At 37.2% G+C, this 26328-nt stretch overlaps 2 protein-coding genes across 5 annotated transcripts; both read right to left on the reverse strand.

The window, feature by feature from the left end:
* Positions 1 to 672: 672 nt before the first annotated feature.
* LOC131784152 (methyltransferase-like protein 27) lies at positions 673 to 5273 on the reverse strand. Its single transcript, XM_059100946.2, has 4 exons — positions 5180 to 5273; positions 2954 to 3083; positions 1697 to 2072; positions 673 to 870 (listed from the first exon to the last, which is right to left on the reverse strand). Exons 2-4 carry the CDS (start codon positions 3080 to 3082, stop codon positions 692 to 694), a joined length of 684 nt encoding a protein of 227 aa, XP_058956929.2. The 5' UTR covers position 3083; positions 5180 to 5273; the 3' UTR covers positions 673 to 691.
* Positions 5274 to 13968: 8695 nt separating this feature from the next.
* On the reverse strand, positions 13969 to 24945 carry LOC131770159 (methyltransferase-like protein 27). 4 transcript variants are annotated; one of them, XM_059085865.2, is made up of 5 exons: positions 20081 to 20207; positions 16210 to 16316; positions 15909 to 16038; positions 14702 to 15077; positions 13969 to 14281 (listed from the first exon to the last, which is right to left on the reverse strand). In XM_059085865.2, the coding sequence occupies exons 3-5, from the start codon at positions 16035 to 16037 to the stop codon at positions 14103 to 14105; spliced, it is 684 nt and encodes a 227-aa protein (XP_058941848.2). In that variant the 5' UTR covers position 16038; positions 16210 to 16316; positions 20081 to 20207; the 3' UTR covers positions 13969 to 14102. The 4 variants fall into 4 exon arrangements, with proteins under 4 accessions (XP_058941848.2, XP_066016789.1, XP_058941846.2 ...); XM_066160692.1 differs by lacking the exons at positions 16210 to 16316; positions 20081 to 20207 and adding an exon at positions 24708 to 24945; XM_059085863.2 differs by lacking the exon at positions 16210 to 16316.
* Positions 24946 to 26328: the final 1383 nt, after the last annotated feature.

A 26328-nucleotide genomic window follows, 5' to 3' on the forward strand; every position in this document is an offset into this window, starting at 1 on the left:
ATGTTGGCGCTTCGGATGGGGACGCCAAGTTGATGCCCATGTAAGGGATACCAACATGGCGGCCATGAAGTAATGCAAACATTACATAATAGAGAACTGCACGATGCTGAAACCTTTCTGAAGGCTTCAGGGGTCTTTCGTCTTTCGGAGTTAAACCATAATATCCCCTCTTATTTTGGACTTTTATGGTGGAAGACAAGTAAAAACCAAGGGTTGTGTTAGATTTATGCTTCGAAAACAACTTTTGAGTTTGTGTTGAATGTTTAAGTCAATACTAAGACCCCTGAGTTGTTCAGTGGATAAGCAGTTCTTCTCCGTCTTGACCTTAAATTTTTGGAGAGTGTTGGTACTTATCGGTTCCACCTTAAAAGCTTTTATTTTTACCACTGTGTTCAAATTCAAGAAAAAGGCATCTATATTTTCGAAATTTTAATATCAGGAAATGAAACGTAAGCCGTGACAGAAAATTTGAAATGTCTGCGGGCAGTCGTCGTCCACCGGCATTTGCAAAATTGTAAGTACAACATCAGGGCAATGTCGTTTGAACAGTTCGATTTGTTTCATAAACTTGCTTTTGTTTTAACATCAAAGTATCACAACAGCATTATAACTGATGTTTCAAGCTAGCTAAAACAATGATTTTCCTGTATGGCCTAGATAAGTTAGGCGTAACTGCCATGATACATGTTTCTTAGTTCTTCGAAACTTTGTAAACGAACCCCCAGCAATCACTGGGCATGTCCTCGGCTGCATAGAAAGGTGAAGACTCTTTGGATATGCATATCCAATCGCCAGCTTTCTCCAGCTCTGTCATCATTTCTTGATAGTGTTTTAATTCCTCTTTCTTTATGTTGAAACAGAGGACGCCATCTACAAAGAAGTTCACATAGGAATTTAGTGTGTTTCTGATAAGGTTTTATCATGGGAAATTTCCATCCTTTTTCCTATATTTCTCCCTGTATTTATCACATTTAACTCACAGAGTTGGTTAACCCTTTCACTCCTTGGACCTCTTTTATGTCTGTCATATAATTCCTATGATGTTAGTTGATTGACATATTCTTTGTTTTCCAATTACTTGTCTGCTTAATATCATATTGATACTGTAAGGAGAAATTCTGTCTTGGTCAATCATGGGAATTAAAGGGTTACCTACAAACTGTAGTATCATCCAAAGAGAAGTTGAAGAGACCAGCTTGGGGGCGTGCTCTTGATACATCAAGAAATTCTTTAAACGAATTTGCAAAGAGAAGATTTGACCCCAGAAGAAGATTTACGGGTCAGATGCCGGATGTTTAGGGAATTTATCAAAAAGGGTGTTACTACCAGATCTATCTCACGGTTTGAGTTTTCAAAAAACTTTTGATAGGATTTTTCACGTTTTGTAAAATCCTGATATGTCTTCAATCTCAAATGATCTTTTTTTTTTTCATTTTTGCTTAAAATATTATTATTTCCTCAAAGGTTTATCAAAGTATGATGTTTAAAGGGTAGTGTCCGTTTTTGTTGTAGTTGTTTCTTTTTTTTTTACAGCGTTTGAAAGATTCAAAACGTTGTGGGCAAATTTCTTCAACCACAGATGCTTTGAAACTGCGAATAAATGATTCTTTAGCGTCAAGTCCAACAATTAGCCACGGAACACACTCCCCGAAGACATCCGTGCCTGTGCCTCGGTAAACTCCTGCGAAAGACCCACCAGTTTGAACCATTCTTATCATCTCCACGAAAGCAGATGAGCCGATAAGCCCTGGAATGAGCGCCCCACCACAAATCAAAGCATCGAATTGCCCAGATTCAATCTGATGTATCGGCTGGCCGTTCAAAGACGTGCAGATGAACTCAGTATAGACATCTTTCTTCTTTGCTTCCTGTAACATCTCAGCTGAGATGTCCAAAGCACATAGGTTGGTATATCCGAGTTTCTTGAGCTCAAATCCTATAAGCCCTGTCCCAGCTCCAACGTCAATGATTTTGATCTGATCCTTTGGTTTGTCCTGTTTAACTTCTTTAAGGGCGTTATGCAAAGATTCGGCCAGTGGCTTGAAATATGAAGAGCGCGCCGCTGAATGTTCCTATATGATGAGAAAGTTCAAGCTGGTTATTAAGATTAGGTGTTCGATAACTACAACACTAGTCTAATATCGCCTTGGGCCCCTTTTCCTGGAGAGCTCTTGTAACTTTACGAACCCGAAAAGCTGATCTGTTTTCAATCAAAATCGAGATTTTGACCTAAAAATTTTGAACTTAAACTATGAAAATATTGGGTAACAAGGTACAATAAACTAGCTTTTGAGCTAGTAAGATACATGAAAAAATTACTCAGTTCTGATTGGTTAAGATACATGAAGTTTTCAGGTAATTCAATGCAGAAGAGGGTTAATTCATTGCAAAGAAGTAACAAACCAGACTGAACAATTCCCCGAACCGAAAGATCTGAAAATATCATTGTATGTTATTGTTTTGATCGTACGCGGCTGTTTTGACCAAACACACAATGTCACTTGCAGGGTTTGAATAAATTGTTTTTTCACTTAATGTGCGCGCTTTACTTCTGCATAATTTTAATAAACTATCTCTAGTTCCTAGGTCTTAATTAAGGGAATAATAGAGCAGTATTTAGCAATTTTGAATAAATAAGCGCATGTAAATCTTTAAAAAGACCACAAATTGCACTCGCCCTAAGGGCGCGTGAAATTTTGTTTTGAAAACATTTACTCGTGCTCATTTATTGCAAATTGCACTCGAAATCATAGGATTACCTATACTAACACTGCACCATTATTCCCTTAATTAAGATCTAGGAATGTTGCAGCAGGCTCGAATGTTCCAGTAGTACTGGAACATTCGAGAAACGCAACCCTGAATGATGGATAAGGTGTCTGGTGGTTCAAACGGAGATGTACCACATGGTCCCCCAGACCATTATTATTATTATTTTACTATTTTAGAGTACCTCGTCATATGTTGCTGACCGTGCAGCATAGATACGTTTGATTTCATCTTCGGTTGTTTCTTTGGTTATTTTTGCTGTTTTTTCTCCGAAATACTTCGTTAAGCTTGCTTTAAACTGCTTCTCATCCATTCTATATTGAGGAACAAAATACAAAATGTCATATGCACTCATCTGATGAAAGCTTTTATTATGTGAAGTGCGGTGCTTTGTAATGATTTTCAGCCCTGAGAAAAGCCTTAACAGCACACGTGCAAAATTACGATAATTTTTTTTTACATGAGCTTGTTATCGCCAATCAGCTGCTAACACGTCAATCGCCTTTTGCACCACTTTGTAAGGTTGAGGATTGACTGGCAAAGCCATCCTTGGAAGACGAGTTTGACAAAAGCAATTCATTTCCCATCCAAGTTCCTAGCCAAGCTGTTCTTTAACAAGTTGAAAAAAATTCATAGCTTAGCCTTCTAACTGCAGCGAGCAATGAATAATAATAATAATAATAATAATAATAGTAATAATAATAATAATAATAATAATAATAACGGTTTATGATCGGTACATCCATGGTATAGCTCTTCGCCTGATATGAGATTAAAAAATAATAATAATAAATAAAAATACATAAATCTGAATTATGAATTTTCAAAAAGCTAGGTAATAAATAGTAAAATGTAATTATACAATATATACATTATTTAAAACTGGGCAAGAAATTATTCCGCCTTATTCCGGCAGCTCTCCCTTAAAATACATAATGTTTGCTTACTGAAGGATTTTAAATTATCACAGCATTTAACATTGGGTGGTAGAGAATTGAAGAGGGCTGCCGCATTATACTGAAAAGTGTCCAAGGCATCGGGAATGACTAGATTTATGGTACTTGATGACCGTAAATTTCTAGCATGTTTTACTTGCTCAAGCTGAGGGTTTCTGGGCCAATCATAAGAGTATATAGCTTTGTGTGCGGCCTTTAGAACGTGCTATTCTCTACGTTCTTTCATGTATAACTGCAATGATTTACAGAGTTGAAGGTTCTGAATAATACAAAGTACAAAGTTGAATTTAAAGTGTGTAACAAAACGCTGATTGGACAAAACATACAATGGTAACAGAACAACGTATGCATTTACAAGGAAAGTTTTAAATTAACACGATAAAGGTGATGATTAAGTGTAGGTCTCTCCCATTGAGTCTGGATACCTTCTTTGATTTTAAGTTGAAAAGTTGTGGATTCGTGATCCAAGATGTTAAAACACTCATCAGAACAGAGAGTGCGACTTTGTGGAGAATTATGTAGATGTCGGAAAATGTGAGAGGTCCTATCAGCATTTTGTTACACACTTTAAATTCAACCTTATACTCTGTATTATTCAGAACTGAAGATGACAGAAGAACATGTTTTTAAAGAGTTAAATGTCCTTTATAAAACAACTGAAGCTAATCTTCACGTCAAGTGCATTTCTTCACCGCAGACAAAACAAACCTTATCACTGGTATCAATGTTTCAGTTCAATTTAACATAAATTTGTCTCAAAATCCTAACCACTTCTTATAGTATTTCCGAAATTGTGGGAGGCAAATACATGGTCGATGGTGTTAGATTTGTAAGGTGAGCAAAACACGACAATCAGAAAAACAATCATACTACTGAATAAATCAAGGACAAGCTGTTCACCATACACCACTAATTTTGGTTACCATGTATCTACGGCAAAAAACCATGTATCATCGGAAAAACCAGGAAAACTTCATTGCATCTGCTTTCACTCCTCTTTAATGCTTCACAGTACTTTGGAATGGAAGTACAATGTAAATTTTAAATGTTCATCGAAATTACAGTTTCAACGGCGACTATTTTCATACTAATGATGTTGCGAACATCACATTAGATGAGCAAAAAATATACGTTACTGAAGAGTTCAGAATAATGTTGGGTCGCAATTAAGGAGGAAACTATGTGCTGTCAAGCCCACTCTGGCTAATTTCTTTGACTCTTTTAATTTGATTCTCTCAGAATACTTTTTACTGACCTCTCCCTAAATTGTGCTTGTGATTTTTTCATCGAAATTACAGTTTCAAGGTTACTATTTTCTGAAGAGTTCAGAATAATGTTGGGTCGCACTTAAGGAGGAAACTATGTGCTGTCAAGTCCACCATACTCGGCGAAAGGCACTAAGTACTCTCGATCTGCCTTTCTCGGTTCTCTAATACACAATCAATTCTACTTACATCCAATTTTACCCCACTCTGTGGAACTCTGGTTAATTTCTTCGACTCTTACAATTTGATTCTCTCTGAATACTTTTTACTGACCTCTCCCTGATTTGTGCTGCGCATGCTACAAAATGAACTATGAAGTACATGCTTATATAGTCCCTATCGATAGGCATGGGCGGGCATGCCAATCAACTGGCCTTGATTGGTTATTTTAGACTACGACGTCTACAAAGTAGACAATGACTCAAGCATGGCGAATCTATTACGCGGGTCGCTTAAACGCAAAGAATTCTGACATTTTTCGCTCAAAAATTGTATATTTAGTGTTTCTTTAAATAAAGCTTTTGCCACAAAATATTTAATTGCAATATTTGCCTCGCCTTATAATCATAGTTTTCGATTAGCACGTGGTATTTTGTTAAACCTCCAATGTGCAAACCGATTTTGTAATCTGATCACCAAGTATTCTGTATTAGTTTTTTCCACCATTTTGATAAAAATGTTAGATAAAAATATTAGAGAATGCTCGAAGATCAGATTTCAAAATACTTTAAAGTACATTTTGTCTGTAACTATCATTTTTTCTAGTTTCAGAATAAGCTGTCTCTAAATGCCCTGCAACCAGGTACGTTCTAAAATAGACAGAGTGTCTGGCAGTCAGACATTTTCACAGAATTTCCACCGAAAGGTTCTTTCAAACTTGTTAAGATTATCAGATGTTTGTTTAGAAATGTGTAAGACTAATTTAGCTTTTAGTGGACAAATTCTCCGTGCTGTGCAGCCTATAGTATCGCTCGGTTGTCGACACTTTGCAATTGTACGCTTAAGATCAGATTGCGGGGCACGGTCTCGAATAGACCAAATGCCCGGCAGTCAGAATTTTTCAAAGTGCCACTAAATGATTCCATTCTCCAATGATCAAAATGTTAGATAAAAATAGTACAGAATACTTGGCGATAAGATTTTAAAATACTCAAAAGTACATTTTGGCTAAAACTATTGTTTGTTTTAGTTTAAGAGCAAGTTGTTAAACCGTTATTTCCTAAGAGCTTTTTTTAGTAAAAATTCGATTTATTTTACATTTATGGAGCGCAGTTTTTTCCCAAAGGTTTTAAATTGCAAGAAAACAATATCCAAACGACTGCGTTTACGTTGTCTTAAAACAACTGGTTCATACGTGCGTTCATGGAGACATGGAGCGCGTGGAAAGTTTTGAGATCACTCAAGAAGCTGGAGTTGCTCTCGGCGAGGCCTCGAGCAACTTCTCTGTCGCAGTCAAAAGTTAGACTGTTATTTCTTTAGGGCTTTTAAGCAAAATTTCGATTTATGTTACATTTATGGAGCGCCGTTTTTCCCCAAAGGTTTTAAATTGCAAGAAAACAATATCCAAACGACTGCGTTTACGTTTTCTTAAAATAATTGGTTCATACGTGCGTTCATGGAGGCATGGAGCGCGTGGAAAGATTTTAAACGACGCCTCGAGCAACTTCTCTTTCGCTGTCTAAACTTCCCGTTTATCGGCCATGAGCGCACGCTAACGTATGAACCATTTGTTGATTCAAAGTGACAGTATGGTAAACTAGTGGATACCATGTATAGAACATGAAGATATCAGATGTTGGAAGAAAATGTCATGAAAAGGAATTGATTGAATCAACGGTTTTTTATATCTCTGCTTCAATAAGCTTGTGGAGTGATGGTCTTAAATCTGTTCATGGACGTACAGCTGTCTTGAGGTTGCGACGTTTGAGATACGTGTAGCCGAACTAAAACCGTGTGTACCTGATCTAGAAATGTATACAAGCGAACAGCTTCAGACCCATGCGGTCACAGTTGCTTGGGTTAATCAATGAAAATCTTTGTTTCAGTGGACAGAGTGGGTTGACTAATCTCATGTTATGACTATATTTGGTCGTGGACAATTGACACCAGGTTCATTGGCCTGACAATTTTGGGTGGGTGGTACTGTAGGCACTGTTACGGGAAAATTTACTGATTTTCCCGTGTGTGTTATTCGGTACATATTTATTTGTAAACTTTCACATTTAACCATTTCAAGTCCCTTCATTTAAAAAAAAAATCAAAAAATGTATAAAAACCACAGTAGCTTTTAGAATGGATTTTTATTGATTACTCGCTTTTACTATGCACCTGCTTGTCGGCACTTTTGTCATTTATTACATGGTTTTTTTTAGGTAAATATAAGTGTTAATGGTCTTTCTGGAAACATTGGTTTTCATGGTAGATAGCTCGTAAATTTAATTTCTTTTCATGCGATGGCTTCCAAACCAATCTTGCATAAATAAGCAGAAACTTTTAATTGCTTTTCCGTTTTTTATTTCCTAAGCTGCGCTACAGCAATTAAGATAGGTATTGTTTTCTATATCAGAGCTGTAAATTCGCACCTAGGTTTCCTACTTTAATGGCCTAGAGTTTATTGCATCCGTCTTTTTAATTTTGAGGTTCTTTCCGTCGTAGAAACAGATGGAATATTTAAGTAGTTTTCGTTTAACTCCAAAGAGACTTTTTTCCGCTCCTTTGTGTCCCTTTCAAATATTGCGATTTCTGTAACAATAGCACTTCACACCAGTTACTTCTTAAGCAAGTACCTTGTACAGCTTTGATGATTACAAACTAGAGTATGCTAGAGGTCATGTCGTTTGTTGGCCTGACCTAGAATAAAAGTACTGTGGAACCAAAGATTGTCTTATCCTTGACGTCCGTATAAGCTCGCTCGAAGCAGATCTCCGTGTACCAGGAAATCGTGACGAGTTTCCGTTCTCGCTGCCAAGTCGTCTCAGAGTTATTTCCCCCAGTTGTTATTGTGCCGTCCGCGAAGATTCAGTTTCCAGTTAGCGAGCGAAAACCTATCGTCACAGCACGCATTTGTTTGTTATTAAAACGCGATATGAGTTAAGTGCAAATAGGAACACCACTGCCGCCACGGCACACACTATCAAAGACAAAAATGCCGGTTAGAAATTTGTCAGTTAAGTGTGGCGTACTCTGAAGTGAAGAGACCTTGAATGACCTTCATAACGACAATGTTCTGGTGGCTTGTTGTCTCAGAGTGTACATGAATTAGCCAAATCAAGGAATCTAGAAAGAGCTGTAAATAATAGAGCTGCCACTTGTTACGCCCTTATGTCAAGTACCGTTTAAAAGTTACGCTCTTTCAGAATTCCCAGGTTATCCAGGACATCGTTTAAAACATTTACAGAGAAAGCTTGCAAAATTGGAAGTAAAGCCCAGTTCTGATAACGTGGGTTTCCGTCATTTATGTATACCGTAGAATATACCCCAGAAGCCTTTAGAAGATAACAGCACAAATCTGAAATATGTTGAAAGACCAAATTTTGTTTTTCTAGCACACATTTCAGTTGTCTTTGTAAGTGACTTCTTCTTTCTTTATTACATCTTGGAATTTGCTAATGTTAATGTTTGAAGAATTTTTTGAGAGCGTAGATTTATTTCAAGCCTACGAAATATACTGATCAAAACAGGTAAAGTGTCCTCGTATATTCAACGTTTTATTAACATGACACAAATATCAATTATGCATTTATAAAGTCATTTAAATCTGGTTCTGAGATTTTTTTCAATTATAAGACCGCTGCATCTGCATTGCTGGAATCCCTTCAGAAAAAAACGGAGCTGCTAAGAATATTCCTAAATGTGAGTGGTAACTTGACCTTCACAGAGTAAAATTTCAATATTTCACACGAACTGTACTATTTTTACAGTACGGTTAGCCTGGAATCGATTTGTCTCCCACATTTTTAGACATCTACATAATTCTCCACAATGTCACACTCTGTTCTGATGAGTGTTTTAACATCTTAGATCACGCGTCCACAACTTTTCAAGTTAAAATCAAATAAGCTATCCACATTCAATTGGAGAAACCTACTCTTAATCATCAACTTTATCATGTTAATTTAAAACTTTCCTTGTAAATGCATGCATTGTTCTATTACTATTGTCTGTTTTGTCCAATCAGCATTTTGTCACACACTTTAATTCAACTTTGTACTTTGTATTATACAGAAATGAAGATAATAGAAGAACTGTCGAAACATGTTTTTAAAGAGTTCAATGCCCTTTATAAAACAATTAAAGCTAATCTTCACGTCAAGTGCAGTTCTCCAGCGCAGACAAAACAAACAATATCACTAGTCTCAATGTTTCTGTTGAATTTATTATAAATTTGCCTCAAAATCCTAACCACTTCTTATAGTATTTCCGAAATTGTGGGAAGCAAATACACGGTCTATGGTGTTAGATTTTCATGGTGAACAAAACGTGACAATCAGAACAACAATCATACAATGCAATGAATCAAGAACAAGCTGTTCACCATACAACACTAATTTCTGGTTACCATGTATCTGCGGCAAGTGAACATCATCGGAAAAACCAAGAGAACATCATTGAATTTGCTTTCACTCGCATTCAATACTTTGTAATGGAAATCTAATGTAAATTTTAAATTTTTATCGAAATTACAGTTTTAAGGCTACTATTTTCATACTAATGATGTGAAAACCTTACATTAGCTGAGCGAAAAAAAAAAACGCGTTACTGAAGAGTTCAGAATAATGTTGGGTCGCACTTTAGGAGGAAACTATGCGCTGTGAAGCCCACCATACTCAGCGAAAGGCACCAAGTAGTCTCGATCTGCCTTTCTCGGTTCTCTAATACACAATCAATTCTACTTACATCCAATTTTTCCCCAGTCTGTGGAACTCTGGTTAATTTCTTCGACTCTTACAATTTGATTCTCTCTGAAAACTTTTTACTGACCTCTCCCTGAATTGTGCTTGTGATTTGTGCATGGGTGGGCATGCCAGTCACCTGGCCTTGAATGGTTATTTTAGACCACGACGTCTACAAAGTAGACAATGACTCAAGCATGACGATTCTATTCAAAAGGATTCAGACATTTTTCGCTCATAAATGGTATATTTAGCTTTTCTTTATAAAAAAATGTTAGATAAAAAATATTAGAGAATACTCGAACATCAGATTTCAAAATACTTAAAAGTACATTTTTTCTATAACTATCATTTTCTCTAGTTTCAGAATACGCTGTCTCTAAATGCCCTGCAACCAGGTACGTTCTAAAATAGATGAAATGTCTGGCCGTCAGAAATTTTCACAGAATTTCCACCAACAGGTTCTTTCAAACTTGTTAAGATTATCAGATGTTTGTTTAGAAATGTCAAAAATAGTTGGCTTTTAGTGGACAAATTCTCCGTGCCGTGCAGCCTATAACATCGCTCGGTTGTCGACACTTTGTACGCTTCTGATCAGATTGCCGGACACGGATAAAGCCCGGCGGTCAGAATTTTTCAAAGTGCCACTAAATGGTTCCATTCTCCGTTCTCCGTTGATCAAAATCTTAGATAAAAGTACTACAGAATACTTGGCGATAAGATTTTAAAATACTCAAAAGTACATTTTGGCTAAAACTATTATTTGTTTTAGTTTAAGAGCAAGTTGTTAAACCGTTATTTCTTTAGAGATTTTTTTAGTAAAAATTCGATCTGTTTTGCATTTATCGAGCGCCGTCTTTTCCCAAAAGATTTAAATTGCAAAAAAACAATATATATATATATATATATATATACAACTGCGTTTATGTTGTTTTAAAACACTTGGTTCATACGCGCGTTCATGGAGACATGGAGCGCCTTGAGCAACTTCTCTGTCGCTGTCTAAACTTCCCGTATATCGGCCATGAGCGTACGCTAGAGTATAAACTTATTGTTAATTCAAAGTGACAATATGGTTAACTAGTGGATACCCTGTATAGAACATGGAGATATCAGATGTTGGAAGAAAATATAATGAAAAGGAATTGATTGAATCAACGGTTTTTTATATCTCTGCTTCAATAAGTTTGTGGAGTGATGGTCTTGAATCTGTTCATGGGTGCACAGCTGTCTTGAGGTTGCGACGTTTGAGAGTCGTGTAGCCGAACTAAAACCATGTGTACCTGATCTAGAAATGTATTCAAGTGAGAAACTTCAGAATCATGCGGTCAAGTCGGTCACAGCTTACTGCGTTAATCAATCAATATCTTTGTCTCACTGCACAGGGTGGTTTGACTAATCTCATGTTATGACTATATTTGGTCATGGATGATTGAAATCAGGCTCGTTGGCCTGACAACTTTGGTGCATGGTACTATAGGCACACATTTTTTTCGAAGTATTTGTTTGTTATTAAAACACAATATTAGTTAAGTGCAAGTAGGAACACCACTGCTGCCGCGGTACACACCATCAAAGACAAAATTTCATTTGGAATTTGTCAGTTAAGAGGGTGGCGTTCTCTGAAGTGAAAAGACCTTGAATGACCTTTATAACGATGAGGCACCTTTTATATTAAAGGGTCACGTGACAGACTCTGAAAGAACTGTCAATAACAGAGCTGCCACTTGTTACGCCCTTATGTCAAGTATCGTTTAAAAGTTATGCTGGTCAGAATTCCAAGGATATCCAGAGAACTTTCTAAAACATTTGCAGAGAAAGCTTGCAAAAGTGGACGCAAATCCCAGTTCTGATAACTCGAACGCTTGCTCGTAGGATTCTGTCATTCATGTATACCGTAGGGTATACCCCAAGGTAGCTTTAGAAGATAACAGCATAAATCTGAAATATGTTGAAAGACCAAATTTTGTTTTTCTAACACACGTTTCAGTTGTCTTTGTAAGTGACTTCTTCTTTCTTTATTACATCTAGCGAATTTTCTAACGTTAACATTGGAAGCGTTCTTTCGGAGAGCGTAGATTTCTTTCAAGCCTACAAAATTTACTGTTCAAAGCAGGTAAAGTGTTCTCGTATATCCAACGTTTTATGAACATGTTACACAACTATGTATCACATGCTTCGTTGCACCAACATGTATTACTATATTATTGCACGGACCTTTGTATACTTTACACCTTTGAACACCTTGTACATATTTAGTGATTGCAAACATTAAATGTTCAGTTTTGAACATGTAACAGAGGCGTGAACAAACACGACACAGATATCAATCCTGCACTTATAAAGTCATTTGAATCTGGTTCTGAGATTTATTTCATTTATAAGACCGCTGCATCTGCATTGCTGGAATCTGTTCAGAAGAAAACGGAGCTGCTCAGAATATTCCTAAATGTGAGTGGTAACATGACCTTCGCAGAGAAAAATTTCAATATTTCACAAGCTCTTCACTATTTTTTTACCGTACGGTTAGCCCAGGATCGAGGGTCTTCTATTTTTCTCGTAAGATTTAATTATTCTATTTGCTTATTGTTTATTTTAAGGTAACATGTGGTGAAAATCCAAAGTGTTGCAAAATGGCCTTGAACTCATTTATTCTCGCTCTTGTACATAGAAACATGAAGTAAGTTAAAACTTGATTGGCTGGCAAGTCAATCAGGTTGACGATTAATTTTGTCTTTAAGTGGGTCAGTCAATTCGATAGTACGTACGTAATTCAGTCAGTCAGTCCGAATATATGTACTCTGTGATGCTCTCGAAGGTGTCCTCCTGATCATTAAACTGTTGTTGAAAACCCTAACTTTGAAGTCTTTTCTCCAGTTTGTACCTTGTGGGGTAAGAACACTAATGACCTTAAAAAAAAACAACTATAAACGATAGGATGCATTCCATGTCATTTGTGAGATTTACTTTGTATAGTACCATATGCACTAGATTTCAAAATTGGTCTACTCTGCCAAAAATCTTGTTAAGTTTTGTCTCCGCGAAATTATAAATTTGGTAAATTATATACGCAGTTGAAATAGTTGATAACCGCAGAGTCTATTAACTTGAAGTCGAACACCTTTATTTCGATTCCGTTCGCGTGAAAGCGCACGGCATATATGTTTACATGCAGCCGTTAATTTTTGAGAAAATGTTGCCTCGTCCTATAATTGCGCTCGACGTTGGGGAACGCATACTAATCGTGCCGTTTTTAAGGAAATCACTCTAGAGGGTTTTATGGACTAGTCCCTCAGGCATTGGGCGCCGTTTTGGACTGGCTGGCTAGCTGGCTATGTGGCACAAATAGCCTCGATCTCACATGCAAATGTTTGCTTGGCCGTCTCGAGCTGAAGACAGATTTTTTTTCTCTGCGCAATCAATAAAATAAAAAAGACTTTTACTAGAGATCGAACGCACTTTACCAATCTTTAATTATTACTATCTATATATTTTTTTGGTCCTTTATGGTATTTGTAGTATTCGCCAATCTCCATCGTTGTCTATATAGCTCGATTGCTATAGAGAGTGAGCTATTATAGAATATTTCCCAAGTTCCAGGTCTGTAGCCATTTTCGCTGATAAGTTATTAGCCAAAATGTCTGACGTAAATTTGTAGCGCTTCGGATGGAAACGCCAAGTTCATGGCGGCCATGAAGTAATGCAAGCATTTGCTGTCTTTTTTCGCTTCTAAAGCGATTGGTTATCGATTTTGAAATGGTAAACATTGATCTAAACACATTTTCTAATCATTCTAATGCACAGGGAATAAAATGTCACACGAGAGCTCATATTTTACAGCTTTTGTGTCGAGCGAAGAAAAACCGAAATTAGAAATGGCTTTATTTTCAAAATAGAGAACTCCTCGATGCTGAAAAATGAATCGGTAGTTTCGAAATTTTAATTTGCATTAAAATACAACAAAAAATATCAGGAAATGAAACACAAGCCTTAAACGAATATTTGAAATGGCTACGGGCTCGCCGCCCACCGGCACGTGCAAATACGTAAATACAACATCAGGACAATGTAGTTTAAGCAGTTTGATTTATTTCATATACTTGCTTTTTAAACATCAAAACTTCACAGCAGCATTATAACTGATGTTTTAAGTCAGCTAAAACAATGATTATCCAGTATGGCCTAAATGAGGTAGGCTTAACTGTAATGGTACATGTTTCTTAATTCTTTAAAACTTTATAAACGAACCCCCAGCATTCACTGGGCAAGTCCTCGGCTGCATAGAACGGTGAAGACTCTTTGGACATGCATGTCCATTCGCCAGCTTTTTCCAGCTCCGTCATCATCTCTTGATAGTGTTCTAATTCCTCTTTCATTATGTTGAAACAGAGAACGCCATCTGCAAAGAAGTTAGCACTGGAATTTAGTGTGGATCTTGTAAGGTTTTATCATAGGAAATTTCCATTATTTTTTCCTATTTGTCCACGTATTCATTAGATTTAACTCAAAGAGTTGGTTAACCGTTAACCTGTGACATCATCCAAAGAGAAGTTGAGACCAGCTTGGGGGTGTGATCTTGATACATCAAAAATTTCTTTAAGCGAATTTGCAGAGAGAGGATTTGACCTCAGCAGATGATTTGAAGGTCAGATGCCAGATATTAAGGGAATTTATCAAGAAGGGTGTTACGTGAGTTTTCATTACCTGATCTATCTCATGATTTGAGTTTTCAAAAAAAAAAACAAAAACAAACCAGCAAAAAACTTGTGAGAATATTCTACATGTTAGCTCCTCAATCTAAAATCATACTCAGACCCACCAGTTTGAACCATTCTTATCATCTCCACGAAAGCAGATGAGCCGATACGTCCTGTAATGAGCGCCCCACCACAAATCAAAGCATCGAATTGCCTAGATTTAATCTGAGGTATCGGCTGCCCGTTCAAAGACGTGCAGATGAATTCAGTATAGACCTCTTTCTTCTTTGCTTCCTTTAACATCTCAGCTGAGATGTCCAAAGCACATAGGTTGGTGTATCCGAGTTTCTTGAGCTCAACTCCAATCAGACCTGTCCCAGCTCCAGCGTCAATGATTTTGATCTGATTCATTGGTTTGTCCTGGTAAATTTCTTTAAGGGCTTTATGCAAAGATTCGGCCAGTGGCTTGAAATATGAAGTGCGCGCCGCTGAATGTTCCTATAAGATGAGAAAGTTCAAGCCGGTTATTACGATTAGAGATGTTCGATAAAGACGACACAAGTCTGGTGTCGCCTTGGGCCCCTTTTCCTCGAGAGCTCCGGTAACTTTACGGACTCGAAATGCTGATCTGTTTTCAATCAAAATCGAGATTTTACTTTAAGAAATTTGAACTTAAACAAAAGAAATGTTGGGCAACAAGGTATAATAAACTAGTTGTTGAGCTAATAAGATACATGAGAAAATTACTCAGTTCTGATTGGTTAATTAAGGTAATTCAATGCAGAAGAGAGTTAATTCAGTGCCAAACCAGACCGCACAATATCCTTGAACTGTTTAACCGGATTTTGAACTTTTTTGCGCTTTAAAGATGTGAAAATATCATTGTATGTTATTGTTTTGATCGCATGCCATTGTTTTGACCGCTCGCATAATGTCACTTGCAGGGTTTAAATAAATTATTTTTGCACTTGATGCGCGCGCTTTGCTTCTGCATGGTTATGATAAACTATCTCGTATTTTTTCATGTATGTTATAAATACGTAATCACACGATTTTTCCCGTGCAGTTTGGAATAAATAAGCACATGTAAATCTTTTCAAAGACCACAAATTGGCACTCCAAATTCTTTGATTACCTATACTAAGACTGCACTATTATTCCCTTAATTAAGATCTAGGAATGTTGTAGCGGGCCCGAATGTTCTAGTAGTAATGGAACATTCGAGAAACGCAACCCTGAATGACGCATCAGGTGTCCGGTGGGTCAGACAGCAATGTGCCACATCTTCCCCTAGACCCTTATTATTATCATGTTACTATTTTAGAGTACCTCGTCATATGTTGCTGACCGTGCAGCATAGATACGTTTGATTTCATCTTCGGTTGTTTCTTTGGTTACTTTTGCTGTTGTTTCTCCGAAATACTTCATTAAGCTTGCTTTTAAATGCTTCTCATCCATTCTATATTAAGGAACAAAATGCAAAATGTCGTATACAGTTGTCTGATGAAGGCTTCTAGTATATGAAGTGCGGTGCTTTGTAATTATTTCAAGCCCTGAGAAAAGCCTCAACAGCAAACGTGTAAAATTACGGTAGTTTTTTTTACACGTCACTCGCTGACACGTCACTCGCCTTTTGTGCCACTCTGTAGGGTTGATGATTGACTGACAAAGTGATCCTTGGAAGACAAGGTTGACAAAAGCAATTCATTTCCCATCCACGTTCTTAGCCAAGCTGTTCTTTGAGTAACAAGTTGAAAAACTTCATAGGTTAGCCTTCTAACGAGCAACGAGCAATGAATAACTGTAGTGATTACAGAGTTAAATGTTCTGTATAATACAAAGTACAAAGTTCAATTTAAAGTGTGTAACAAAATGCTGATTGGACGAAACAAACAATGGTAAGAGAACAATGTATGCATTTGCAAGGAAAGTTTTAAATTAACATGATAAAGTTAATGGTAAGTGTAGGTTTTTCCCACTGAAAGTGGATAGATTTTATGATTTTAAGTTGAAAAAGTTGTGGAAGCACACACACACACACACCCCACTTTATTAATTCCCAATTAAATTTTACAGAAAAGGGCTTGCCTGCAACTAGCAAAGGCTAATCTAGGCGGGCCATGCTTTGATAGCCGAGTTACAAAAATATATTAAAAATAGATATTAACTAATAAAGTAGAAGGAAAAGAGACAGTATTGAATAACAACAAGAAAAACCGTTGCATTGCCCTAATTTAAAATATTGAAAGTACAGCTGCTGTTTATAAAAATAGTCAGGACAGATCAGCAGAAGTATTACCAGGATTTTACATTTTGTGTAATCTAAGATAAATCTATATAAGAGTCTTGTGAACCTGATATGTTGAATAAAATTTGTTCGAGTTTTTTTTAAACGCATTTTTAGAAAGATTTCTTAATGCTTGAGATATAGCATTCCGCACTTTTACTCCTATCCGAGAGAAGGAATTCGCTTGAACGGATAGCCTAGAAGGTTTGGTATAGAAGTTATTAGAGGCAGAGGCAGTATATTGTAAGAATGAACATTAGATATATCTTGAAATAGATCTTGAATATTGGATGGAGCTGTTCTGTTTCGAACGTCAAACATCAAATTAGCTAAAGATTCATAATGAACAAATTTTAGCGTTAAGATATGAGCGTTATCAAATAAAGGAATTGCATGCTCGTTATGATCAGAAAAGTAGATAAAGCGATGAGCTCGTTTCTGTAACTTTAGGAGCTTGTCAAGGTAAGATTTACAAGCCTGACCCTATACCGTGTCAGACCGTATGTTAAGTAAGGAGTTATAAGAGCTTGGTATATATTTAAGAGGGTATGCGTTGGCAGAAAGTGTCGTAATTTTGCGATTAATCCTACGGTTCTGCTTACGTTAATGATTATATGGTCAATATGGTGTTTCCAAGACAAATTTTTTTCAATTAAAATCCCGAGATATTTGACATAATCTTTATACTCCAGAGCCACCTTCTTGTTCTGTTTGTTATCAAATATCACGATTTTAGGTTGATAAGAAAGTTTCCTTTGGGCAGGGCAAAATATAATTTGTATCATCCGCAAAAAGATAAAACTAAGCTTATCTGATGATTCCTGTATGTTATTGATATATAACAAAAAAAGCAGTGGGCCTAGAACAGAACCCTGAGGCACTCCACAGGTAGAATCTAACCTTTCAGAAATATGAGGACCAATTTGAGTTGTTTGAGTTCGCCCTTGCAAGTAGGAAGAAAACCAGATGTTTATAATGCCGCGAAAACCATAGTGATGTGACTTGCGCAAAAGAATTTCGTGATCTGCAGTATCAAAAGCCTTTTTCAGATCAATGAAAATCCCGCATGAGAATAAACGGTTGTTCATATTTGTCCGTATTGCATTCACAATATCTGGGATTGCATGCTGAGCAGAATGTGCATTGCGAAAGCCATATTGAGATGGAGTGAGTAAGACTCAAGACTCCATTCTTTTAAACACTATTTTTTCAAAGATCCTGTTGAAATTAGAAAGCAGAGTGATTGGCTTATAATTGTTAACGTCAGTATCATTATCTTGTTTGAATATCGGAATAATCTTTACCATTTTTTTAGCTTAGAGGGATAAACTCCAGTTGAAATAGATGTTTTTAGAATATCCGCCAGAATGCCACTTATAAGATTTGAAGAGCACTTTAATATCTGCGTCGGACACAAGTATAAGCCATGAGATTTATTTTTTGGTATGCAAGAAATTTCTGGTCTTACCTCCTCTGGAGTAACTAGGTTAAAAGCGAACGACGAATCAGTTGAGTTAATTCTCTTAAGAAAGTCAACAGTTAGCGGGTGGCAGGTTATTTGCTAGAGTTGGTCCAACAGAGGCAAAATGTTTGTCGAGAACATTAGCTATACTGATAGGGTCTCTGGTAACTTTGTCAGAATCCGAAGGATCTTTAATGGAAGTAATGGATTTACTTTTCTTTGGTCTGCGTACAAGTAAGTTATTACCGTAATTTCCGGCCGATTACCCGCGGGTAATATGTTAATTTTTCCACAAACAGGTGTTAATGCGGGTTATAAGAAGGTGCGGGTAATAAGAGAACTTTTAAAGCTTCTGGTAAAGTTTTAAAACTATAAGCGGGAAAAAACCAGAGATGATAAGATCCAATAAAGATACTCTTTAAAAAACCTCTGTAACAACTCATTTATTTCGCGCAGATTGCTCGTTACAATAAGAGACTTTAATGCTTTCGATGAAAGCCGATGCAAATCGAAAACATACAAAACTCGAAAACAAAGCTCTTATCTTGTTTGTACTCTTACTTTCTTACCTTGTCAATTTCACAGCTTGTTTCTTTTTAATTTCAAAAAACGATTCTCACTTACACGGGAAATGAACTTGCAGATAAAAGAATTTAATTGTGAAAAAGCTGGCTTCAGGGCAATTCACACGGGAAATGATGCTGACAGGTTAATTTCGTGCCGCCGCATAATCAATGACGCGAAAGACTTTTCGACGCATCAGTGAAATTTCTTAGCTAGCATTGCCTTGAGTTTAAGAGTAATTTCCCGTTTCAAGGGATTTCTTCGACTTATAAATCTCGAGATATCGATTTTTTTAGAACAGATTTTTACAAGTGGTATCATTCTCAATGAAACAGCTAAGACAAAAAGTGTGAAATTTATTTATTGCACGCTAAAGGATATCCTGTCAACAAAAACAATGAAGGAACTATGTGCGAGTCGACGATTTTCTTTTGTTTTTGGGTGCGAGTTATCTGCCAGTGCGGGTAATCTTTTGAAATTGTTTTCTCGTTATTGCAAAAATTGACCGATGCGGGTAATCTGCCGTGCGGGTAAATGGACGGAAATTACGGTAATTCCTTCCCACGTTTTTTTCACATTAGTCAAGTTAGAGTCGAAAAATTTTAAATGGTTTTGTTGTTTACTTATACGTGTTAAGTTACAAATTTTGTTTCTACAAGTTTTGTACTTAGAGACATCACCAGATGCATACAATTTGTTTTTAATCTTAATGGAGGTGCGTAAGCCTGGAGTTATCTTTGGTTTGGAGAGCTGTTTTGCTTTACGATTTGAAATTGTCTTCATAGGTGCTTGTTTGTTGACAAGCTTATTAAACTTATTGTAAAAAGGAGAGAACAAATCATTCACATCAAACGATTTCCTTTCAACAATAGCATTCCAGTCCACTTGGGAAAGTTCGGCATTGAAACAATCAGCAGAAAACTGTGAGAAGTTTCGCACTTTAAATTTGTTAACCTTTACTTTATCCTTCACAGATTTTAAGATGCAAAATTGCGAGAAATGATCACTGATATCAGATACTATGTTTCCGCAGGTCAGAACTTGGTCAGGATTGTTAATAAAGATATTATTATAAGAGTAGCAGCAGAGCTACGAACTTGGGTTGGTTTGTAGGGATTACAGCGAAAGGCACCAAGTACTCTCGATCTGCCTTTCTCGGTTCCCTAATACACAATAAATTCTACTTACATCCAATTTTTCCCCACTCTGTGGAACTCTGGTTAATTTCTTCGACTCTTACAATTTGATTCTCTCTGAACACTTTTTACTGACCTCTCCCTGATTTGTGTTGCACATGCTGCTAAATGAACTATTAAGTGGGTGGCATGCCAATCAACTGGCCTTGAATGGTTATTTTAGACCACGACGTCTACAAAGTAGACAATGACTCAAGTCTATTTCGAGGGTCGCTTAAACGCAAAGAATTCTGACATTTCCGCTCATAAATGGAATATTTAGTTTTTCTTTAAATAAATAGTTTTCGATCAGCACGTGGTATTTTGTTAAACCTCAAATGTACAAACCGATTTTGTAATCTGATCACCATGTATTATAACATAGCTAGTAAATTTGTCTAATCAAATTCAATTGCGCGAACGTGCTTCATATTCCTATTGTGCACGCTCACGACGTCAGCGAACATATCCCTTGAGAAAAAATTTTCCATTGGGTTGAAAATTCAAGAAGCTAGAGTTGAAAATGCAAAAAGCTAGAGTTGAAAATGCAAGAAGCTAGAGTTGAAAATGCAAGAAGCTAGAGTTGAAAATGCAAGAAGCTAGAGTTGAAAATGCAAGAAGCTAGAGTTGCTCTCGGCTACGCCTCGAGCAACTCTTACGCATCTTTTGTGCTCTCCAAACTTCCCGTGTACTTCATATCTCGATGAACGCACGCTGACGTATGAACCAATTGTTAATTCTGTATTAATTTTTTCTACCATTTTGATAAAATGTTATATAAAAATATTAGAGAATACTCGAAGATCAGAGCACATGCTAAAGTATGAACCAATTGTTAATTCAAAGTGACAGTATGGTTAACTAGTGGATACCCTGTAGAGAACATGAAGATATCAGATGTTGGAAGAAAATATATAAAAAGGAATTGATTGAATCAACGGTTTTTGATATCTCTGCTGCAATAAGCTTACAGAGTGACGGTCTCATGGGCGTACAGCTGTCTTGAGGTTGCGGCGTTTGAGAGTCATGTAGCCGAACTAAAACCGTGTGTACCTGAAATTTACACAAGCGAGCAGCTTCAGACCCATGCGGTCACAGCTGCTTGGGTTAATCAATCAAAATCTTTGTTTCACTGCACAGAGTGGGTTGACTAATCTCATGTTATGACTACATTTGGTCACGGATGATTGACATCAGGTTCGTTGGCCTGACAATTTTGGGTGGGTGGAACTGTAGGCACGCATTTTTATCGCAGTATTTGTTTGCTATTATAACCCAATATGAGTTAAGTGAAAGTAGGAATACCACTGCCGGCACGGTACACCCATCAGAGACAAAATTTTCGGTTAGGAATTTGTCAGTTAAGAGTGTGGCGTACTCTGAAGTGGAAAGACCTTGAATAACGATCAGTCGGCTTTTATATTAAAGGGTCACATGACAGACTCTATGTCAGAGTGTACACGAATTAGCCAGATCAAGGAATCTAGAAAGAACTGTAAATAACAGAGCTGTCATATTGTATTATTCAGAACTGAAGATGACAGAAGAACTGTCGAAACGACGGTGTTAGATTTTAGAGGTGAACAAAACATGACAATCAGAAGAACACTCATACAGTGGAATGAATGACGAACAAGCTGTTCATCATACAACACTAATTTCTGGTTACCATGTATCTGTGGCAAGTGAACATCATCGGAAAAACCAAGAAAACTTAATTGAATTTGCCTTCAATCGCCTTCAATGTTTCACAATACTTTGAAATGGAAGTCCAACGTAAATTTTAAATGTTCATCGAAATTACAGTTTCAAGGCTACTATTTTCATACTAATGATGTTGAAAACCTTACATTATCTGAGCAAAAAAAAAAACGTTCAGAATAATGTTGGGTCGCACTTAAGGAGGAAACTATGTGCTGTCAAGCCCACCATACTTAGCGAAAGGCATCAAGTACTCTCGATCTGCCTTTCCCGGTTCTCTAATACACAATCAATTCTACTTACATCCAATTTTTCCCCACTCTGTGGAACTCTGGTTAATTTCTTCGACTCTTACAATTTGTTTCTCTCTGAATACTTTTTACTGACCTCTCCCTGATTTGTGCTGCGCATGCTACTAAAGGAACTATGAAGTACATATCTTAAGTACTAATACATATACTATACCTACCAAGATTCCTTAAAAAACGATTTTTTTACGAATTTTCTCATTCAGGTAAATTTTCAATCCTCAAAACGTAGCTCAACTTTGGCGACTAAAATCGGCCATTGTTACATGGCTCCATAAACTGATACAATAACCATTGTCAAGCATAGGGTTTCTTCTTTTAGCAACTGCCATAAAATTTGGGCTACTCAAACTCCGAATTTTTAGAGCGATTTATATAAGCGTATTTGAGCTCAAGAAGCGTGTTACGTGACCAACGTGACTTGCATGTCACACTAAGAAAAACATTCTCAAAACACTCGAATTCCCTCTTATATCATATAAAAACTTCGAAACAGGTCTCCTTCATATTCAATATATATATAATTTTCTCCTGAAGGCAAAGAGTCAAGGCAATCTGGGCAATTTTCGATAGTCTAGTATCTGCAAATTGCTGGTCTATGTTGTTACAACGGCCATATTCGCAACTAATACCAACCCAACAATAACAAAAACTTTATTACCATCAAAAGGAATTGCCCAGGCTATAATTACACAAAATGTTACCTTTAGAAGTGGTTTCATGCCAAGAGTATGCACTTTAGCCCGCTCCACCGTTTTCAAAACATATCCATGCTACTTCTCGCCACCGTAGTGCGATCGATGGTATGTGATTGCGTTACACACAGGAAGCTCATTAAAGGGCATGTAAACCCAAAAAACGTTCATTTTCTTTTCACATAGATGTTTAGTAAATATATCAAGTACACCAAAGGTACCATTCGTTTATTCCCAAAAGTCCATTTTCACTTTGTAAAAGCTCTTCCAAATTCTAAACATTCGCCATCTTGAATGGCGCCATCTTTCCTGTGACGTCACGGGTGGACCCTCCAAAGTCTCGTTTTAAAATCGCGTGAGGCACGAAGGAGTCTTTTCTACAGCCGTTGTTTGCTGGTCTCGTCATGATTTTTTTACTTTCAGTTTGCTTCAATATATTCAATATTTTCGTAATGGTGAAGCATTGTGTCGTCCAGTTTTGTACTGATTCAAACAAAACTGGGCATACAATGCAAATATTTCCAAATGACGCAAATTTGAAGCGACAATTTGTGAAATTTGTTCAAGTGAAAATAGCCGATTTCGTCGAGCCATTCGAACGTTCTGTTGTTTGTAGCAGTCATTTTTCTTCCTGGTGCTGTACCGACGATTCAGGCCCCACCAGAAGCAAATTATTCGGAAGTATAAAAACGACCCATACAGTCGGCAGACGACGAGGATTCGGAAGTGGCCGACCGAACTGAGAAAGAAGTTGAGCTCTTCAAAAGTTAGAGGTCAACAGAGAAAGTAAAAAATCGATTTACATGAAAACGTTTCGTTAATTAAACAACCATAGCTCTATTGGTTCTCTAAAAACATCTTTTTTTCTCATCTAATGAAATATTATGGGGAAGCCAGTTGTTCGGGAGCCAGCGCTGAGCCCGTAAAAGACACTGACCTGTCTGAACCTTTGCCTGAATTCGAAACACGTATCAAAGAAAGAGAATTCGTTGATATCAGTGTGTAATAACGTGATCTGGAATTTTGTCGGCTCGATACAAAGAATTCTATACAGGATCCCATAATCAACCCTTATGTTCTATAAGAAAATAAAAGCCAGCCCCACTTGGTGCTTCCTTTGAGAAACCCTGCAGAGAAACAGCAGAAGAATTTGTGTCACGGTTTTCACAGCAGTGAAAATACATTCAAAGGTCATCATTTTGAGTACAACTTAAAAGATCCTGATTTCAGCTTGCAAAACTATCTTTTCAATATTTCAAATCGAAGCAAACACAAACAGGGTTGGATAATTATGAAGGCCACACAAGGAAATGTACATGATACAACTTGTTTATCGATGGAAATGCTTCTGAGATGAAGGATATTGTTTACCGCACAAGATAGCACAGCGACCCTAAAGTGTGTGCCGAGATATCTCCAACACCAACGAACAAGCTATCTGTGGGCAATTTAGCGAAATTTCCTGCCAGGAAAGAAGCGAAAAACAACTAGCTCTAGTACTGTATTATTAAATCAATGGCAGAAACAACTCAAGTAAATCGATCTCAAAATGTAACAAAACAGATGAAACAGAAAATATTTAGCTTAATCGTTTCCGGTGTGATTATCTGTGCTTTGCTGCTGCCTGTACGCGTACTTGGCCGTCTCCAGCACCCAGAAATCGAGGCAAATTGACTGAAAACCTGGATGCTCAGTGATACAACTTATCTGGGTTTCAGGCCATTTTGCCACAATTGCCCTATTTCCGTACAACAAACACTTTCATGAGTTGTCGGCATTGGTTGACAAGTTCCACACTCGCACCTTCGATAATTTTATATAAAACACTTTCAGAAGCTCAAGTTAAAAAAAATTCTGTTTCATTCCTTTAGATTGTACCCTCGCTTCATTGCATTTTCATGTTAAATGCAAATAAATCACAAAGTAAATTAAATACCAGTCTGAGTTTCCGAGACGGTCGCATCGCTGTCGACATGTTCTGTACTGTCTTCGTGCGGATCGCTTCGGTGAACCCTACGCGGCTCATATTGTTAAGGACGTGGCCCAGACTCTCCTGAAGATTCTGGATTATCCCCAGCGCTGTCATGTACTAAGCTTAAGGCATTCGAGTCGCTATCTTCTGGAAAAACATCTTCCGAACTACCGCTACTTACACGAACTCCCACACCAGTTCTACTGGGGAATATGTGTTGCACAATATTTTGGTTCCACCGCTTACGTCACGACTTCTCGCTATTGTTTTTACCGGAAATGGAATTTCAGTTGAAAATGCCAATTTTCTCCTAAAATAAGTCGAATTGGAAAAAACTAATTTCAAATTCGTTTTCTACGCCACTTTTTACATAGTATAAGAAAAGCATGTATTTTTGGGTTTACATGCCCTTTAAGTGAGAATAATACAGAAGATGACCAACGTTTTTGACAGAGCAAGGTTGGTCTTTATAAAATCCTTTCGATCTAAAACATGTTAGTAAACGTAAGGCACTGCCAATTTTTTTTAAAATAAAGCTTCAAAGGGATAATGACATATCGTAGCCGCGTATGGCGCATATGCACCTATTGTACTTATTTCTATCAAGACAGTTGGAATAATGTTGGTGTCTCTCTATTCCAGGAGTCCTTATTTTCTGAATACGAAGACTATGGTCACTTCTAGCTAGAAATTTTTTTTTTCTTTGCACGTACACGACTTTATCAGTTCATAGATCAGACCAATGTATGGCGCTTTTCGTATAGCAAGAAGGGAATCAATGTCCAAATGGAAATATGTGCATATATCTTGAAGGAAAGAAATACTGTTTCTGGCTTGTTCGTGGCATACAGTTGACAGAGATTGCATGTGTCATAAAAAATGGGATGACTAAGCTGGTACTCTTGAATTATCTTGTCACGAGCTGAGGAGTGTGCCATTTCTTCATCAATGGCTGGTACATCGATTTCTGCTACCGATCCCACCTGTTTGATCTTTGCTGCTGACCTTGAGGAATACGACTTTGTCTGCTGTGGTGATAAAAACTCGCCAACAGCAAATCGACGCTCACCATTTTCATTTTTAGCACGACGCATATCACTCGGATCTTCTTTGTAACCAGTCTCCTGGCCAAGTTTGAACTTTTCATCTAGACAATTCTCTTGGTTTTCGTTGAAATGCGTTGATTTCTTAGACGCCCTCAGAGCCCAGCCTTCCGAAAGTTTTGTCGAGCTCGAGCTTGACATCAGTACAGTGGAGCTGGCCATCTGAGGTTGTGTGCTTGTTCCTTCTGTCAGCTTTTGCACATAAAGTAGCTTTGCTTTATCGATGAGGGTAGTTTTATCTTCTTCTATCCTGTACTTGCCGTAAATAATATAATATTCGAGATTCGAATACTTCTGGAATTCAAAGACGCATCCTTCAGAGGGACATGAAAATAAGCCATTATGGAATACCTCTTTACTTTTGTCTTGGGCTTCACCTTCATCTTTCTCCTTTTCTTCTACTACTTCCACTGGGGCATTCTCCGATGATACTTCAGGGCGCTGTGTAGCCGTTTGATTTGACGTTTCCACAAAATCTCCAG

Source organism: Pocillopora verrucosa, chromosome 13 (genome assembly GCF_036669915.1).
Source record: "Pocillopora verrucosa isolate sample1 chromosome 13, ASM3666991v2, whole genome shotgun sequence".
NCBI classification, from domain to species: Eukaryota; Metazoa; Cnidaria; class Anthozoa; order Scleractinia; family Pocilloporidae; genus Pocillopora; species Pocillopora verrucosa.